At 39.7% G+C, this 18,945-nt stretch overlaps 1 protein-coding gene across 1 annotated transcript in view; it reads right to left on the reverse strand.

Annotated features, from left to right (window-relative positions):
- SPMIP3 (sperm microtubule inner protein 3) overlaps positions 1-13,661 on the reverse strand; it is a gene marked incomplete at both ends in the record, with an annotated part of 32,161 nt that extends 18,500 nt beyond the window's left edge. Inside the window, 3 exon segments of the mRNA XM_082856333.1 lie at positions 9,553-9,566; positions 9,570-9,648; positions 13,606-13,661. Coding sequence (XP_082712459.1) covers positions 9,553-9,566; positions 9,570-9,648; positions 13,606-13,661 — 149 coding nt within the window.
- Between the last annotated feature and the right edge of the window lie 5,284 nt (positions 13,662-18,945).

Consider the following 18,945-nt stretch of genomic DNA (forward strand, 5'->3'; position numbering starts at 1 on the left):
GTGGAGGAGTAAGACGTGGAGATCACCTTCCTCCCTACAAATACATCAGAAATACATCTACATGTGAAACAACTCCTACAGAACACCTACTGAATGCTGGAAGAAGACCTCAGGCTTCCCCAAAGGCAAGAAACTCCCCATGTACCTGGGTAGGGCAAAAGAAAAATCAGAGACAAAAGAATAGGGATGGGACATGCACCTCTGGGAGGGAGCTGTGAAGGAGGAAAAGTTTCCACACACTAGGAAGCCCCTACACTGGTGGAGATGGGGGGTGGCGGGCGTGGAAGGTTTGGAGCTACAGAGGAGAGTGCAACAGGGGTGCAGAGGGCAAAGTGGAGAGATTCCTGCATAGAGGATCAGTGCTGACCAGCACTCACCAGCCTGAGAGGCTTGTCTGCTCACCCGCCGGGGCAGGTGGGGGCTGGGAGCTGAGTCTCGGGCTTCGGAGGTCGGATCCCAGGGAGAGGACTGGAGTTGACCATGTGAACACAGCCTGAAGGGGGCTAGTGTGCCACAGCTAGCTGGGAGGGAGTCCAGGAAAATGTCTGGATCTGCCTAAGAGGCAAGACACCACTGTTTCGGGGTGCACAAGAGAGGGGATTAATAAAGCACTCCCCAGGAGAGCATGCCTCAGGCTGGTACAATGTCACACTGGCATCTGCCACCGCAAGTTTGCCATGCATCCCCTACCCCTCCCTTCCCCCTAGCCTCAGTGAGCCAGAGCCCCCTAATCAGCTGCTCCTTTAACCTTGTCCTGTCTGAGCAAAGAATAGATGTTCTCAGGTGACCTACATGCAGAGGCAGGGCCAAATCCAAAGTTGAACCTGAGCAGCTGTGCAAACAAAGAAGAGAAAGGGAAATCTCTCCCAGCAGCCTCAGGAGCAGCGGATTAAATCTCCACAATCAACTTGATGTACCCTGCATCTCTGGAATACCTGAATAGACAACGAGTCATTCCAAAATTGAGGCGGTGGACTTTGGGAGCAACTGTAGACTTGGGGTTTGCTTTCTGCATCTAATATGTTTCTGGTTTTATGTTTATCTTAGTTTAGTATTTAGAGATTACTATCACTGGTAGATTTGTTTATAGATTTGGTTGCTCTCTTCCTTTCTTGTTTAATATATAGATACGTATATTTTTTTCCTTTTTCTCTTTTTGTGAGTGTGTATGTGTATGCTTCTTTGTGTGATTTTGTCTGTATAGCTTTGTTTTTACCATTTGTCTTAGAATTCTTTCTGTTTTTTTTTTTTTTAGTATGGCTTTAGTGCTTGTTATCATTGGTGGATTTGTTTTTTGGTTTGATTGCTCTCTTCTTTCTTTTTTCTTTATTACTTTTTAATAATTTTTTAATTTAATAATTTTCTTTTCTCTCTTCTCTCTCTTTTCTTTCTTTTTTTCCTTCTTTCCATCTTTCTTTCCTTCTTTCCTTCTTTCTTTCTTTCTTTCTTTCTTTCTTTCTTTCTTTCTTTCTTTCTTACTCCCTTTTCTTCTGAGCAGTGTGGCTGACAGGGTCTTGATGTTCCAGTCAGGTGTCAGGCCTGTCTCTCTGAGGTGGGAGAGCCGAGTAGAGGACATTGGTCCACCAGAGACCTCCTGGCTCCAGGTAATATCAAACAAAGAAAGCTCTCCCAGAGATCTCCATCTCAATGCTAAGACCCAGCTTGGCTCAATGACCAGCAAGCTCCAGTGCTGGACAGCCCATGCCAAACAACTACCAAGACAGGAACACAACCCCATCCATTAGCAGAGAGGCTGCCTAAAATCATAATAAGGTCACAGATACCCTAAAACACACCACCCGATGTGGTCCTGTCCACCAGAAAGACAAGATTCAGCCTCATCCACCAGAACACAGGCACCAGTCCCCTCTACCAGGAAGCCTACACAACCTACTGAACCAACCTTAGCCAATAGGGACAGACACAAAAACAAAGGGAACTATGAACCTGCAGCCTGTGAAAAGGAGACCCCAAACACAGTAAGTTAAGCAAAAAGAGAAGACAGAGAAATATGCAGCAGATGAAGGAGCAGGGTAAAAACCCACCAAACCAAACAAATGAAGAGGAAATAGGCAGTCTACCTTAGAAAGAATTCAGAGTAATGATAGTAAAGATGATCCAAAATCTTGGAAATAGGATGGAGAAAATACATGAAACATTTAACAAGGACCTAGAAGAACTAAAGAGCAAATAAACAATGATGAACAACACAATAAATGAAATTAAAAATTCTCTGGAAGGAATCAATAGCAGAATAACTGAAGCATAAGAACAGATAAGTGATCTGGAAGATAAAATAGTGGAAATAACTACCGCAGAGAAGAATAAAGGAAAAAGAATGAAAAGAATTGAGGACATTCTCAGAGGTCTCTGGGACAACATCAAACACACCAACATTTGAATTATAGGGGTCTCAGAAGTTGAAGAGAAAAAGAAAGGGACTGAGAAAATATTTGAAGAGATTACAGTTGAAAACTTCCCTAATATGGGAAAGGAAATAGTCAATGAAGTTCAGGAAGCACAGAGAGTCCCATACAGGAGAAATCCAAGGAGAAACACGCAAAGACACATATTAATCAAAATATCAAAAATTAAAAACAAATAAAAAATATTAAAAGCAGCAAGGGGGTAAAACAACAAATAACATACAAAGGAATCCTCATAAGGTTAACAGCTGACCTTTCAGCAGAAACTCTGCAAGCCACAAGGGAGTGGCAGGACATATTTAAAGTGATGAAAGGGAAAAACCTACAACTAAGGTTACTCTACCCAGCAAGGATCTCATTCAGATTTGATGGAGAAATTAAAAACTTTACAGACAAGCAAAAGTTAAGAAAATTCAGCACCACCAAACCAGCTTTACAACAAATGCTAAAGGAACTTCTCTAGGCAGAAAACACAAGAGAAGGAAAAGACCTACAATAACAAACCCAAAACAATTAAGAAAATGGTAATAGGAACATACATATTGATAACTACCTTAAATGTAAATGGTTTAAATGCTCCCACCCAAAGACATCGACTAGCTGAATGGATACAAAAACAATACCCATATATATGCTGTCTACAAGAGACCCACTTCAGACCTAGGGACACATACAGACTGAAAGTGAGGGGATGGAAAAAGATATTCCATGCGAATGGAAATCAAAAGAAAGCTGGAGTAGCAACTCTCATATTAGACAAAATAGGCTTTAAAATAATGACTATTACAAAAGACAAAGAAGGACACTAGATAATGATCAAGGGGTCAATCCAAGAAGAAGATACAACAACTGCTGGAGCACTGAGGTGCTCCAACATAGGAGCACCTCAATACATAAGGCAAATGCTAACAGCCATAAAAGGGGAAATCAACAGTAACATAATCATAGTAGGGGACTTTAACACCCCACTTTCACCAATGGACAGATCATCCAGAATGAAAATAAATAAGGAAACACAAGGTTTAAGTGATACATTAAACAAGATGGAGTTAATTGATATTTACAGGACATTCCATCTAAAAACAGCAGAATACACTTTCTTCTCAAGTGCTCATGGAACATTCTCCAGGATAGATCATATCTTGGGTCCCAAATGAAACCTCAGTAAACTTAAGAAAATTGAAATTGATCAAGTATCTTTTCCAACCACAACACTATGAGATTAGATATTAGTTACAGGAAAAAATCTGTAAAAAATACAAACACATGGAGGGTAAACAATACACTACTTAATAATCAAGAGTACACTGAAGAAATCAAAGAGGAAATCAAAAAATACCTAGAAACAAATGACAATGAAAACACAACGACCCAAAACTTATGGGATGCAGCAAAAACAGTTCTAAGAGGGAAGTTTATAACAATACAATCCAACCTCAAGAAACATCTCAAATAAACAACTTAACATTACACCTAAAGCAACTAGAGAAAGAAGAACAAAAAACCCCCAAAATTAGCAGAAGGGAAGAAATCATAAAGATCAGATCAGAAATAAGTGAAAAAGAAATGAAGGGAGTGATAGCAAACATCAATAAAACTAAAAGCTGGTTCTTTGAGTAGATAAACAAAATTGATAAACCATTAGCCAGACTCATCATGAAAAAAAGGGAGAAGACTCAAATCAATAGAATTAGAAATGAAAAAGGAGAACTAACAACTGACACTGCAGAAATACAAAGGATCATGAGAGATTATTACAAGCAATTATATGCCAATAAAATGGACAACCTGGAAGAAATGGACAAATTCTTAGCAAAGCACAACCTTATGAGACTGAACCAGGAAGAAATAGAAAATATAAAGAGACCAATCACAAACACTGAAAATGAGACTGTGATTAAAAATTTTCCAACAAACAAAAGCCCAGGACCAGATGGCTACACAGGCGAATTCTATCAAACATTTAGAGAGGAGTTAACACCTATCCTTCTCAAACTCTTCCAAAATATAGCAGAGGGAGGAACACTCCCAAACTCATTCAATGAGGCCACCATCACCTTGATACCAAAACCAGACAAATATATCACAAAGAAAGAAAACTACAGGCCAATAACAATGATGAACCCAGTTGCAAAAAACCTCAACAAAATACTAGCAAACAGAATCCAACAATACATTAAAAGGATCATACATCGTGATCAATTGGTATTTATCCCAGGAATGCAAGCGTTCTTCTATATACACAAATCAATCAATGTGATACACCATATTAACAAATTGAAGGAGAAAAACCATATGATCATCTCAATAGATGCAGAAAAAACTTTCAACAAATTCACCACCAATCTATGATAGAAACCCTCCAGAAAGTAGGCATAGAGTGAACTTACCTCAACATAATAAAGGCCATATATGACAAACCCATAACCAACATCGTTCTCAATGGTGAAAAACTGAAACCATTTCCACTAAGATCAGCAACAAGACAAGATTGTCCACTCTCAGCATTATTATTCAACAGTTTTGGAAGTTTTAGCCCCAGCAATCAGAGAAGTAAAAGAAATAAAAGGAATCCAAATCAGAAAAGAAGAGTGATGCTGTCACTGTTTGCAGATGACATGATACTATACATAGAGACTCCTAAAGATGCTACCAGAAAACTACTTGTGCTAATCAATGAATTCGGTAAAGTAGCAAGATACAAAATTAATGCACAGAAATCTCTCGCATTCCTATACACTAATGATGAAAAATCTGAAAGAGAAATTAAGGAAACATTCACATTTACCATTGCAACAAAAAGAATAAAATACCTAGGAATAAACCTACCTAAGGAGACAAAAGACCTGTATGCAGAAAACTATGACATTGATGAAAGAAATTAAATATGGTACAAATAGATGGAGAGATATACCATGTTCTTGGACTGGAAGAATCAACATTGTGGAAATGACTATACTACCTAAAACAATCTACAGATTCAATGCAATCCTTATCAAACTACCAATGACATTTTTCACAGAACTAGAACAAAAAATTTCACAATTTGTATGGAAACACAAAAGACCCCCAATAGCAAAAGCAATCTTGAGAAATAAAAATGGAGCTGGAGAAATCAGGCTCCCTGACTTCAGACTATGCTGCAAAGCTACAGTAATCAAGACAGTATGGCACTGGCACAAAAAGAGAAATATAGATCAATGGAACAGGATAGAAAGCCCAGAGATAAACCCATGCACTTATGGTCACCTTATCTTTGATAAATGAGGGAAGAATATACAATGGAGAAAAGACAGCCTCTTCAATAATTGGTGCTGGGAAAACTGGACAGCTACATATAAAAGAATGAAATTAGAACACTCCCTAACACCATACACAAAAATAAACTCAAAATGGATTAAAGACCTAAATGTAAGGCCAGACAATATCAAACTCTTAGAGGAAAACATAGGCAGAACACTCCATGACACAAATCACAGCAAGATCCTTTTTGACCCACCTCCTAGAGAAATGAACATAAAAACAAAAATAAAGAAATGGGACCTAATGAAACTTAAAAGCTTTTTCACAGCAAAGGAAACCATAAACAAGTTGAAAAGGCAACCCTCAGAATGCGAGAAAATATTTGCAATTGAAGCAACTGACAGAGGATTAATTTCCAAAATTTACAAGCAGCTCATGCAGCTCAATATCCAAAAAACAAACAACCTAATCCAAAAATGGGCAGAAGACCTAAATAGACATTTCTCCAAAGAAGATATACAGATGGCTAACAAACACATGAAAAGATGCTCAACATCACTTATTATTAGAGAAATGCAAATTAAAACTACAATGAGGTATCACCTCTCACCAGTCAGAATGGCCATCATCAAAAAATCTACAAACAAGGAGGGAGGGAGACGCAAGAGGGAAGAGATATGGGAACATATGTATATGTATAACTGATTCACTTTGTTATAAAGCAGAAAATAACATACCATTGTAAAGCAATTATACTCCAATAAAGATGTAAAAAAAAATCTACAAACAATAAATGCTGGAGAGAGTGTGGAGAAAAGGGAATCCTCTTGCACTGTTGGCGAGAATGTAAATTGATACAGCCACTATGGAGAACAGTATGGAGGTTCCTTAAAAAACGAAAAATAGAACTACCTTATGACCAAGCAACCCCACTACTGGGCATATACCCTAAGAAAACCATAATTCAAAAAGAGTCATGTACCACAATGTTCATTGCAGCACTATTTAGAATAACCAGGACATGGAAGCAACCCTAGTGTCCATCGACAGATGAATGGATAAAGAAGATGTGGCACATATATATGATGGAATATTAGTCATAAAAAGAAACGAAATTGAGTTATTTGTAGTGAGGCAGATGGACCTAGAGTCTGTCATACAGAGTGAAGTAAGTCAGAAAGAGAAAAACAAATACTGTATGCTAACACATATATATGGAATCTAAAAAAAAAAAAAAAAAAGGTTCTGAGGAACCTAGGGGCAGGACAGGAATAAAGACGCAGATGTAGAGAATGAACTTCAGGACACGGGGAGGGGGAAGGGTAAGCTGGGATGAAGTGAGAGAGTGGCATGGACATATGTACGCTACCAAATGTAAAATAGATAGCTAGTGGGAAGCAGCCGCATAGCGCAGGGAGAGCAGCTTGGTGCTTTGTGACCACCTAGAGGGGTGGGATAGGGTGGGTGGGAGAGAGACGTAAGAGGGAGGAGATAAGGGGATATATGTATATGTATAGCTGATTCACTTTATTATAAAGCAGAAACTGACTGTAAAGCAATTATACTCCAATAAAGATGTTAAAAAAAAAATAAAGCCACCAAAAAAAAAAAAAAAAAGAAGAAAAGCCTGCCATTTGTGACAACATGGATGGACCTTGAGGGTATTATGCTAAGTGAAATAAGTTAGGCAGAGAAATACAAATACTGTATGTTCTCACTTATATGTGGAATCTAAAAAAAGCTGAATTCATAAAAACAGAAAACAAAATAGTGATTGCCAAAGGTGAGGTTTAGGGGGTGGCGGAAATGGGCGAAGATGGTCAAAAGGTACAAAATTTCAGATATAAAATAAGTTCTGGGAATGTAATGTACTGCATGGTGACTATTGTCAACAATGCTATATACTATATTTGAAAGTTGTTGAGAGAAATAGATCTTAAAAGTTCTTATCTCAAGAAAAAAATTGTAACTATATGTGGTGATGGGTATTAATAAACTTATTATAGTAATCTTTTTGCAATATGTACATATATAAAAATCATTATGTTGTATACCTTAAACTAATACAATGTTATATGTAAACTATATCTCAGTAAAACTGGGAGAAAAAGTGTTTCAAAATGCCATCTCATTCTATTTTTGTAGATCTGGAAGATTCTACATGATTATCTGTCTATGGGTAATGACATGATGGATAATTAAAAAAATTTTTTTTGATTATCAGCGTTTCTAAATGTTTTAATAAACATGTATTTTAAACCGTAAAGTAGATGAGGTGAGCTGCTAGAGATGTGAAAAATATTAAATGTTGGGTGAGATTTAAGAATATCTAAATCCAATCATTTTGAGTAGGACGTCATCTAACTTGATTGTATAACCATAATTAATCACACTGAAATGTGATGACTGACACTGTTTAATCATAACACATTATGTTTACATACTTGGGTAAAAACCTGATTGTGGTGTGCCTCCTTGGCTCCGGACACGCAGGCTCAGCGGCTATGGCTCACGGGCCCAGCCGCTCCGCGGCATGTGGGATCTTCCCAGACTGGGGCACGAACCTGTGTCCCCTACATCTGCAGGCGGACCCTCAACCACTGCGCCACCAGGGAAGCCCCCTTATTCTTATTCTTAACCAGAAGTTTAATAAAGTCATTGATTGGCATTTGCACTAAGTTTTCCCCCTAAGACTAATCTTGGGCAGGCACAAGTCTTGTCAGAGTCAAGGTTCCCTTTGCCCGAGTGTCCTGTGTTAGGAGGAGGGTGAAGCACTGGAGTTGGGGGAATGGTCAGAGTCCACAGAACACACGTGGAGAGTGCCCTGTGGAACTGGCTTCTGGCAGTGAAGTTCTGTTGTTTCCTTCCTTGTTTATCCTCTGGCAAAGAACATGGCCCTAACAAGAGTTTGATGTAAGAATGTATTTGAGTTAGAACCAAGAGCCTTGAACAGCAATCAGAAAATTGGATCAACTCACGTCCCAGCTTTTACACCAACCAACTACACCTCAGGCAAGACATGTCACTTCTCTGGGCTACATCTTATTTATTAAACTGAATCAGGATTTAAAAAGCTAAAGCTACTTCCAGATTGGTCACCTATTAAGTTCAGACTGTGTGCTGCTTTATAGTTGCCATGGCTCCCTTTTCTTTGCTTGGAGAATAATCAGGAGGTGACTACATCAAAGGAAATTAAGAGAAGAAAAGAAGTTTGTAAAATATACTAGATGATGAACTCAAAATAATAGCAATCCTATTTTGAGTGCTTACCATGTTCTAGAATTTTATATCAATTATTTTATTTAACAGAGAAGTCACTGATACTCAGAAGGAATGAAAACTGCCTAAGATCAAACTTTTCATAAGTTACTCAAATTGCTGTTATCAACTGCTGTGGTTTCCAGCCTCCCAAAACTAGAAAATAGCATTGAGGTACCTACTCTTTTCCCCTTTTTGTTAAAATCACCTGCAGAAAGGCAGAAACCATTTAGACCAAATTTGTAATTTTATTGAGAAGGAAACTGACTCTCAAGAAGATTATTATTTGACTGAGTGAAAATGCTAAACTCATGGTGTTTCTTAAATTTCTTTGATGATTTAATAAAATTTTATATTTATTGCTAATTACAAAAGTGATATATGTTCATTACAAAAAATCTGGAAAATAGAGAAAAAGATAAAAAATGAAATACAAATATCAATAATCTCACCATTCATGAAAAACCATTGTTAGCATATTGCTGCATTTCCTTCCAAATTTTTCCATCCACTGAACAATAATAATTGTTATTATTATCATTACAAATTGTGATTCCCCTTTTTTCATTTATTATTCTAACTTTAGTGAAATTTTTCAACATTAAGATTTAGGAAGGTGTCTCACCTGGGAGATAATCTTCACATATAAGCATAATGAACTCTTGCAAGCTGCCCAGGGTAATAGCCATGGAGGTCCTTTCCTTGATGAGCAATGAATATACTAGTGGGAACAGTAAGGGGGTGAGAGAAAAGCAATTATTATGATTAGTTCTTTACAGAAGAAAACCAGCTGTGGTATCATAAAAAATACATTCAGTCTTTATCCCCAGTTCCTGGCACAAAGCTCATAAAACCTTTGGAATCTCTTGATAGGAGTGTCTTTTGTCATCCATTTTTCAGGATTTAGTTTTCAGGATTCATAAAGAAATACTTGACATGTCAGGTATTAGGTTCACAATATCAGAAAAAAACAAATAAGAGAATATATAAAACCAGTGGGTCAAATGTTGATAATTGTTGAAAGATGGAAATGGGTAAATGGGGGTTCCTTATACTATTTTTTCTACTTTAGATATTTTTACAAACTTTCACAATGTTTAAAGAAACTCTGATAATTAAGTATATAGGGGCTAAAATTAAGTATATAAGAAGCACTGTGAAGGTCAAAGCACAAGGTGCTTGTAAACCTAGAGGAGGGGCTGTAGCCCTGCCTGGGAGGGCTGGGTTGTGAGGAAGTTTGGAAGCACAAGCATGAGTGAATGAGGTGGAGAGGGAGGGGGAGTCTTCTGAGGCGTGAGGTGAGCTGGGTGTGTGCAGCTGAAACACAGTGGTGTCAGGGGGAGGGGCTGAGGGCTAGTGGTGTCCAAATCTTACTTTTTTTTTTTTTTTTTGTGGTACGTGGGCCTCTCACTGTTGTGGCCTCTCCCATTGCAGAGCACAGGCTCTGGACACACAGGCTCAGCGACAATGGTACACGGGCTCAGCTGCTCCGCGGCATGTGGGATCTTCCCGGGCAGGGGCACGAACCCTCATCCCCTGCATCAGCAGGCGGACTCTCAACCACTGCGCCACCAGGGAAGCCCCAGATCTTACATTTTGAAATAAATCTTCTTTTATAATTAATTACTTTCCTTTTAGATTATGGTTATAGCATTATATTGATATTTTAAAATTACGTGTTGTTGGATTATGTTATTTACAGATTTTATTTCAGAAGAGTATCAGGGACATTGCAAAATATTTGTTATAAACAAAGGGAGGGTTTGTCTGAAAGGTTGAGAACCACCGAGGTAGGTAATAGGGAATCTTTGTAGGATCTTTAAGATTTGTGACAAACGCAATTTTTATTTTAGAAAGATTTTGCTGGTGGCCGTATGGAAAACAAATTTGAGGACAATCTGACTAGAAGTAGAAAGGCTGGTCAGGAGACAATCGTAGTAATGTACTATGTGGGGAAGCTCTGGACTTTGTGGTAGAAATGTGGATGAGAGGAGAGGTCTGACTGAGATCACTGTTAAGAGAGAGTGTTGAGAGTGAAAAAGAAGGAGGGGTCCAAGACAAGGCCGAGGCTTCAGGCATTGGGAAGAAGGCTGCCATTCTCCAGGAAACAGAACACAGGAAGGTGACCCCTGTTGAGAGGATGACTCTAGAGTCTGCGGTATGTGGGGTCTTTTGGGACCTCCACAGGTTCTGAGCACTTGGTAGGTGCCAGAAGAATTCAAGAAGAGTCAGTAGAAAGTAGTGCATAGGTCTGCATGAAGTAGCTTGCCAAACATGTGTCAGATGGTGAATGGAAACTTAAACTATGCCTCCATTCCAACCAGCATTTATTGAATGTACGTAACGTACTCTGCACACTGCTAGGTTCTGCAGATACAAAGGTGACCAGGAAGCAGGCCTTGTCCTCATAATGCTCTTTATGTGCTGAAATTGTGATCTGAATAAAAGGTCAGTGGGCTACAAAAGAGGGAGGGGTGTCTAGGGCTTGGGCAAGTAACTAGAATGGGGAAGAGGTTCCAGGTGAGGGGAATTATAGGAGCCATGACTTCGACAGAGTTGGGATCAGTGTGGAGTGTGTGGGGGCCAGTGGGGACCTTGCTGTCTAGCTCGTGCAAAAGGCAAGTGCCCTAAGCAGGGCGGATCTGTCTGTCTATGCAAACAGGACCTCAGGGAGCTCTAATTTTCATAAAAACCACAGGCTGTCTAGACCTGCCCTGCGTCTGGAATAATATGACTGATCCCTGAATAGTAAATAACAGCAGGGGATTAGGTCATAAGAAGAATAACTGGCACTGTAATAGAGAACAAATGACATTTCTGAGTGCACAGGAGTGGGCGATACAGCTTTCTTAGGCGCCCATCCAGCTTCCAAGCACTACCTTGGAAAGATTACCCTACGGCCACGTTATACTTTGTTAAGCATCCAGGTGGAGTTCCAGAATGACACTGGTATCTCACAGTTGCTATACTGTTTGCACTAGGCTGTGTTTTGACTCTGGGCTCCTCCCTGGCACGAGTCCAGGTAATCAGCCCAGGCACTGCTCCTAGAAGCGGTCTGGGCAAGCCGTCTGAGAATGGAGAAGCCCCTCACCAGTACCAGGTAACATGCCCACCCCAAGTCCCTCGGGAGTCTCCCTGGGTAGGTTTTGGAGTGGAGAGAATGGGAAAGTGTGTAAGCAGGCAGCAGTTGGAGGGAGGGCTGGGTGGATATGTGGAGAGTTTTGAGAAATGAAGGCATGATACATTTTTCCTCCACCTCTTTGGGTAGACTTTCCAAGTTACCCCATGTGGCCTTCACCTCAAACAGGAGAAAGCTCTCGATTAACAGGTCAAAGTGTCGGTTGTTTGGAAAAGAATTTGTACCTCCTAAGTGGCAATGCCTGGCCTGGCGTGGCAGTCAGTATTCCCAGAGGCTGCACAGTACCCGGCCTCTCCCAAGGCGGGGCTGGGTGTTAGGCAAAATAGGTTAATGGGTAGGAAAGCTGGGCTGGCCTCCAGACCTGGCCCAGGAGCCCCGCCCTGGACTCTGCTCAGACCCATTTTATTGACTTGGCTTACAAGATTCTTGAGTCAGCTGTAGAAAGGCCTTTCCTTCTCCCTGGGTGGGAGTAGGAGTCCAGGTGTGTCTGACTCCACCGCACAGTATTTACCAGTCCCTGACAGCTTGGCTCTTTGAGGTGACACGTTCAGTCCAGACAAGAGCAAATCAGTCCCCTGGAAGGGTGAATGTAACCGGAGCAGGCTCTGAGCTTACCTGCAGGCAAAATCCAACATGCACAGGGGAGGATCCCTCTAGAGAATGAGGTAGCCTGTGTCACAGTGATGATGCAGCCCTTCTGTCAGTGTTGGGCTTCGTGCATTACAAAGCATCTTTACAGAGATGATCTCATCTAATTTTCACAGTCACCTTGCCAGGTAAACATTATTAACACCCCATTACAGAAAAGGAGACCGAGGCTCAGAGAGGTTAAGTAGAATTTCTAAATATCACTCAGCTGATAAATGCCAGAGGCATGAATCAAACCCTGTTCTCTAAACTCCATGTCCCATCCAGAGTCATCTTTGTGTTTGTGTGATGACTTCTTTTCAGAAGAGTTCAGAGTTATTTTTGTGTGAACTCTGTGATTCTCTCACTGTGGGCAGATAAGAAGTAGATGTCCTGTACCAAAGGAATAGGAAGAGAAATAGACCCGGCAGTGTAAGGCTGCTTTCAGTTCAATAAAACAAGGGTTTTATGCAACAGAAGGCTTTGGTCCCATTTACGTTTTATTCTTGGGCCATCGATGAACTCAGAGAAAGAGTGAAACTACTCAGTTTCCGTCTGTGTGGTTGCATCCCATGTTGCAAAAGCATGAGAATGGTTTGTTTTATCCCAAGAGTAAATGGGTCCCCTCTGAAATTTGGGCTTGGGTTCCTTACTAAAGCTCTTCCCAAGCAGAAACCAACATCCTTCCAATCTTTTGGGAATTTGGAATCGCCTGTTTGCTTGGATTCTGCCATGAATGTGGGATTTTTTTTTTTTACAACTTTCTCTAAACCCAAAGAAACTTCCCTAGAACCTCTGGCAGCAGTTGTCTCTTAATCAGGGAGCAAGCAGCAGGGGGAGCAATTCCAATTCCCTAGGTGTCTGTCCAACTTGCTGCAGCTCTGGAGGCGTCTGTATTTGGAAGAACATTACCTGGGTGGGATCCCTGGGTGGCGGTCAATAAATTCTCGTAGCTGGATGGCAATCATGATGGATAGGATTCTGAAAAAGAAATTAGAGTGAAGTTTCATATTACAAGTTTATATACATTTCCAGGCATGAGCTATCTAGTACTACAAAGTCTGTCTTGAAGGACCATCATAGGACCATCATAGCTTCTGCTAGACTATTTAGGGAAGGAAATAGACTCAAACAAAAAGAAATGGAGAAATGCATAAGCCAATACATATAGACATGCTTTTCTTTAAAAATAGAAAGTACTGTGCAAGTTGGGCACGTAGCCTCCTTTCTCACCCTTCTTAGGGTGCCTTCCTACTGCATGAGCTTGAGGGCTAAGCACTGCATCTTCCATACTCCCTCACAACTAGAGTTCTGGATGTGAATTAGGATCCTCCATTCAGATGTAATTGAGTGAGATTTGGAAGATGAAAACGAGACAGAGGCTGTTTCCTGCTGCTTTGACTTGTTCTACCGGCAAGGCGGTTATGACGATGTGTTTTTTTTTTTTTTTTTTTTTTCCCAGCAGAATGCCCCTGTCCAATCTCCAGCTTTGAGGGTGTCGGAAGGCAATTGTGTTGAAGGCAGTGCTGAATGCTGTGTTCCAGTGTTCAAACACCAGCTTCGTGAGTGTGGAGAGGGGGCTGCAGGGGCAGTGCAGGTGGCTTTGGGACTAGGTTCTTGAACTCAGTTGTCTGGAAGCAGTTTCCTGATCAGGGCACAGGTAGCTGCTTCCATGATGGGTCAGTTTTGTGAAGGTGTTCTAGAAGCTTCCTGGAGGCCTTCCCCAGAGCCTAACCCTCCAACCTTTCCAATGATTTTGTAAGCACCTCATTATCTACATCAAACTCTTTCTGTTTCCTATACTGGCCCTGGATTTAAACATGTAATATATGATGTTTCCAGTCTAAAATTTCATATTGCATCTGATTATCTACTGGAGAGGACTTGCCACAGAAAAACCACTGCATCTAAGTATTCAGTTGAGAAAGAGTCTACAATGGGGAGGAAACTGAGTGCCTGGGGGACAGAGGTGGGAGAAAGCCTTACTTTTTTACAGTTTACCTTCTGTGTACCTTCTGAATTTTGTACTATGTGTATATACTATGTATATACAAAGACAGTTGGGCCTCTGCATAAACATGGTGTAGCAGGAGAATGTTGGATTGAGACCCATGTGACCTGTGGCAAATCATTTCCCCAAAGGAGTGGACTGAAAGTTTGTGTCCCCCTGAAATTCATATGTTGAAACCCTAATTCCAGCGTGGTGGTATTTGGAGGGGGAGGCTTTGGGAGGTAATTACATTATGGGTGTGGAGCCCTCATGAATGGAACTAGTGTTCGTATGAAAGAGACCCCAGAGTGCTCCCTGGGCCTCGTTCTGCCATGTGATGATACAAGAAGTCGGCAGCCTGCAACCTGGAAGGGGTCTCACCAGAGCCCGACCATGCCGGCACCCTGACCTCGAACTTCTAGCCTCCAGAACTGTGAGAAAGAAACTTCTACTGTTTACGAGTCACCCGGGCTCTGACATTTGTTATAGCAGCCTGAACAGACTCAGGCACCCACTAAGTATATGGCTGAATACAATATCTTTCTGGAGAATTGAGGCAGAAATGCATGTGTGAGTGTTTTCTAACCTAAAAAGCATCAGTATATGCATTTCTACTTATGAGCACGTATAATGTGTCAGGTACCATGCATGAACTCATATTAGACTCCCAGAAACCCTGTGAAGTGTTTATCACTACTTTACTGACAAGAAAACTGAGATTCTGAGAAGTAGAATAACTTCTGAGGAACCATGGTTAGAATCCTCTGGCTCCAGAAACATTTTCTTAACGACTATGCTATATCACAACAACCATGGCGCACCCAGACCATCAGCCAACACAAAACTGGGACAGCCCAAAAGAAGCAGTAACCAGGAGGGAGAAAGGATTGGAAAAAGGAGTGTGATGCTTCTCCCTCTTCTTTTTATAACTTGTTAACTTACTGTCCACAGGCCAGCTGGCTGCTTTATTTCACCTCCATGTTTTTCAAGCAACTTGAAAATTTTCAAACAAGATTATAACAGAACAGTTTGGCTATCCAACAGAGCCTGTTAATTACAAAGTGTGTTTTTACTTTTAGCACTGGTGTGCTTAGTTAAAAAAAAAAAAGATGGAAGAAAGAATGACAGAGAAAATCTGAGTAAACACAATTGAGTTCTCCCTTAAACTCAGACACATGACTGCTGGGATTTCATTTTACTAGAAGTGACATGCTGGAGAGAAGAATGCAAGATATTTAGGGCATTTGTGCTCCTAACAAAGAAAACACCTCGTGTGCCTTTGCTGATAGAGTGATTGCTCAGTGCCTAGAAATTCTGAATCAGCACCGCAGAGAACACCAGTCCTGGGTGGCTGTAACTTGGCTATGCCAAAGAAACCCTTTCAGAGGAGCACATTAATAGCCCTCTTTGAGTCTAAGCCTAAGCTTCCAGAATAATCAGGAGACCTTGTCTGGGTGGGTGACATTGCCATTCTGCACCTTTAGAGGATGCCTCTACCATGTGTATAGGGTACCAGATCACATTTTGTGTGGTTAGCTATCATCTCTTGAACACGTAAGAAAATGTAGTTTGCAGTAAGATATGTCAGTGCATTTTATTTTAATCTTAAAAAGTAGAGTCACGTACCAAATCTGAATGTGACTCACTTATGAGCACATGTTAAACTTGCCATCATTTCTATACTCACAGCCAACACTGCACAACTGTTGTTAGAGGCACCATGAACAACATAACTTTTATCTCCTTTAAAATAGATATTTTTTTAGTTGCCTTAATAGAAGATTCTCCTTCTGATGTGCCCTTAGTAAAATTCTTCCAGTGCAAACACGAGTTCTATCTGTACCTTCATCCTACCTTTCATTCAGTCTCATATTAATCTTGGGAAATCTTAAACGTTTTTCTTTTTTTAAACTGAAGTACAATATGCTCAGGGTAATTAATGCTATAAAATAATATTAAAACCACCCATAAAAAACTATTTTCATTTTTTATATTTTATGTATACATACTCAGGCTTATACTTAAAAACTTGAAAACTCAGTAGACAATCTATTTTATAGTTTTGGGTTTTCATTTAACAATATTTCATGAAAAATTTTCCACATCGCCACAAAGTATTCTTAATTCTAATACTTAGCGTTCTTTTGTGTTGTTTGGTGAGGCCCACGCATCACTCTATTCAAACAGTATCCTCTCCACTTCCACCCCAGACTCCTTATCCATGCTCTATGCTTGATTTTTCTGCACAACACTCATCACCATCTGCCATACTGTATGTTTACTTAGGTATCTTGTTTATGTCTGCCTTCCCCATTAGAAAGTAATCACCATGAGGGCAGGGAGCTTTGTCTGTTGTGTTCACTGCTGTACCTCTAGGGCCAAGGATAATAACTGATACATGGTAGACATTTAATAAATATTTACTGAATAACTGAATATGCCATAATTTATGAAACCCAGTACCCTGATGTTGGACATTTTGGTCATGCTGAACATCTATATGTTTGATTCTATTGAATTCATTTCTTAGGATACCTTCCTAGAAGTGAGTCAAGGTTTGGGCATCTTCATGGCTCTTACTTACGAGGATTTTAGCCACTTTCAGTTAATAAGGCTGGACCCTAAATCACTATGGTTAGACTCCTAGGGCACAGACATTAAAATTTAATAATAGAATTTTTATTATGCTGATTTCAGAAGGTGAACTAAGGTAAATGAATAAAAGATGTACATTACAGCAAACTTCCTCAAAGTTAATATTCAACATGCTGACTTCGGGAAAAAATATATAAGATTTATTTTGCCAACTTTCTCAGCAACTTTTTGGTATTATAGAATATATTATGGATCAAATCAAAATTTTATAAAATATAGTAACATAGTCAAAAACCTGATAAATTCTGCTTATTTATGGCAATATTTCTTAGCAAGCCATGAAGGAAATTTCTCAACCTGATAAGGAACATCCATAAAAACCTACAGCTAACATGACATTTAATGGTGAAAGCCTGATTTCTTCTTGAAATTAGGAACAAAGCAAGGATGTTACTCTCAGCACTCCTACTCAACATGCTGCTGGAAGTCTGACTCAGTGCAATAAGGCAAGAAAATGAAATAAAAGCATACAGATGGGAAGGAAAGAAAACTATCCCTATTTGTAAATGACATAATTGTGTAGAAAATCTCAAGGAATCTACAGATAAAGTTCCTAAACGAATAACTCTGTTTAACAAGATCATAGGATACAAAGTCAACACATAAAAAAATCATATTTCTATACTTTAAGTAAAAAATTAAAACCAAGATTTAAAACACTACTATTTACAATAGCTCAAAAAAAGGAAAAAGAAACATTATGTATAAATCTAACAAGACATTTACAGGCTATGTATGTTGAAAAGCACAAAATCCTGATGAAAGAAATCAAAGACCTGAGGGACACTGTGTTCATGGATTGGAAGACTCAGCGTAGTAACGATGACAATTCTCCCCAAATTGATCTGATTTGTTTGGTTGAACTAATTAGCAGGATTTTTTTGTAGATATAGACAAGCCTGTTCTAAAGTTTATTTGGAAATGCAAGGGAAATAAAATAGCTAAAATAATTTTGAAAAAGAGCAATCACATTCTGGTAGAAAGGGGATGGAAAAACAACTAGTCCTCAGCTGACAACCAGATATTTCACATATGTTCTTTCATTAAGTCCTCACAAGAGTCCTGAGAGTTGTTTGTTATTATCCTGAATTTGTAGAAGATATTAAATTACATGTTTAAGGTCACATAGCCAGTAAACAAAAAACTCCAGATGTGCCTGACTCCAAAGCCCATCCGCCTTCTCCTGGAGTGCCACTGATTCATTGATTTACTCAGCAAACATTTACTGATCAACTACCTTTGCTTGGCATTGTACCAGGCGCTAGGGAAAAAGCATTTAGCAAAAGGTATGTGGTTCTGCTCTCATGTTGCTTATGTGGTAGAGAAGTTGAAGTCAGATATTAATCATAGAGTTGCACGATCAATGTAAAATTAAAGCTCAGTAACTGCTAAAACAGAATCCTTTGACAAGTTAGCTTTCAGGTAGTTGAGGGGCTGCATCCCTCCTTGCCTCTTTCAGAATTCTAAAGGAAAAGGCTCTAAGAATGGATGTCACATTTGCTTCAGGACATTTTCCCTGATAGGAAACTTGTGAGAAGCTCTCCTTTTGGAGATGGGCTTCCTGAGGTTTAGAAAAAGATTTTAAATGTTGACACCTACTTTTTATG

Source organism: Leucopleurus acutus, assembly GCF_964270905.1.
Source record: "Leucopleurus acutus genome assembly, chromosome: 2".
Lineage (NCBI taxonomy): Eukaryota > Metazoa > Chordata > Mammalia > Artiodactyla > Delphinidae > Leucopleurus > Leucopleurus acutus.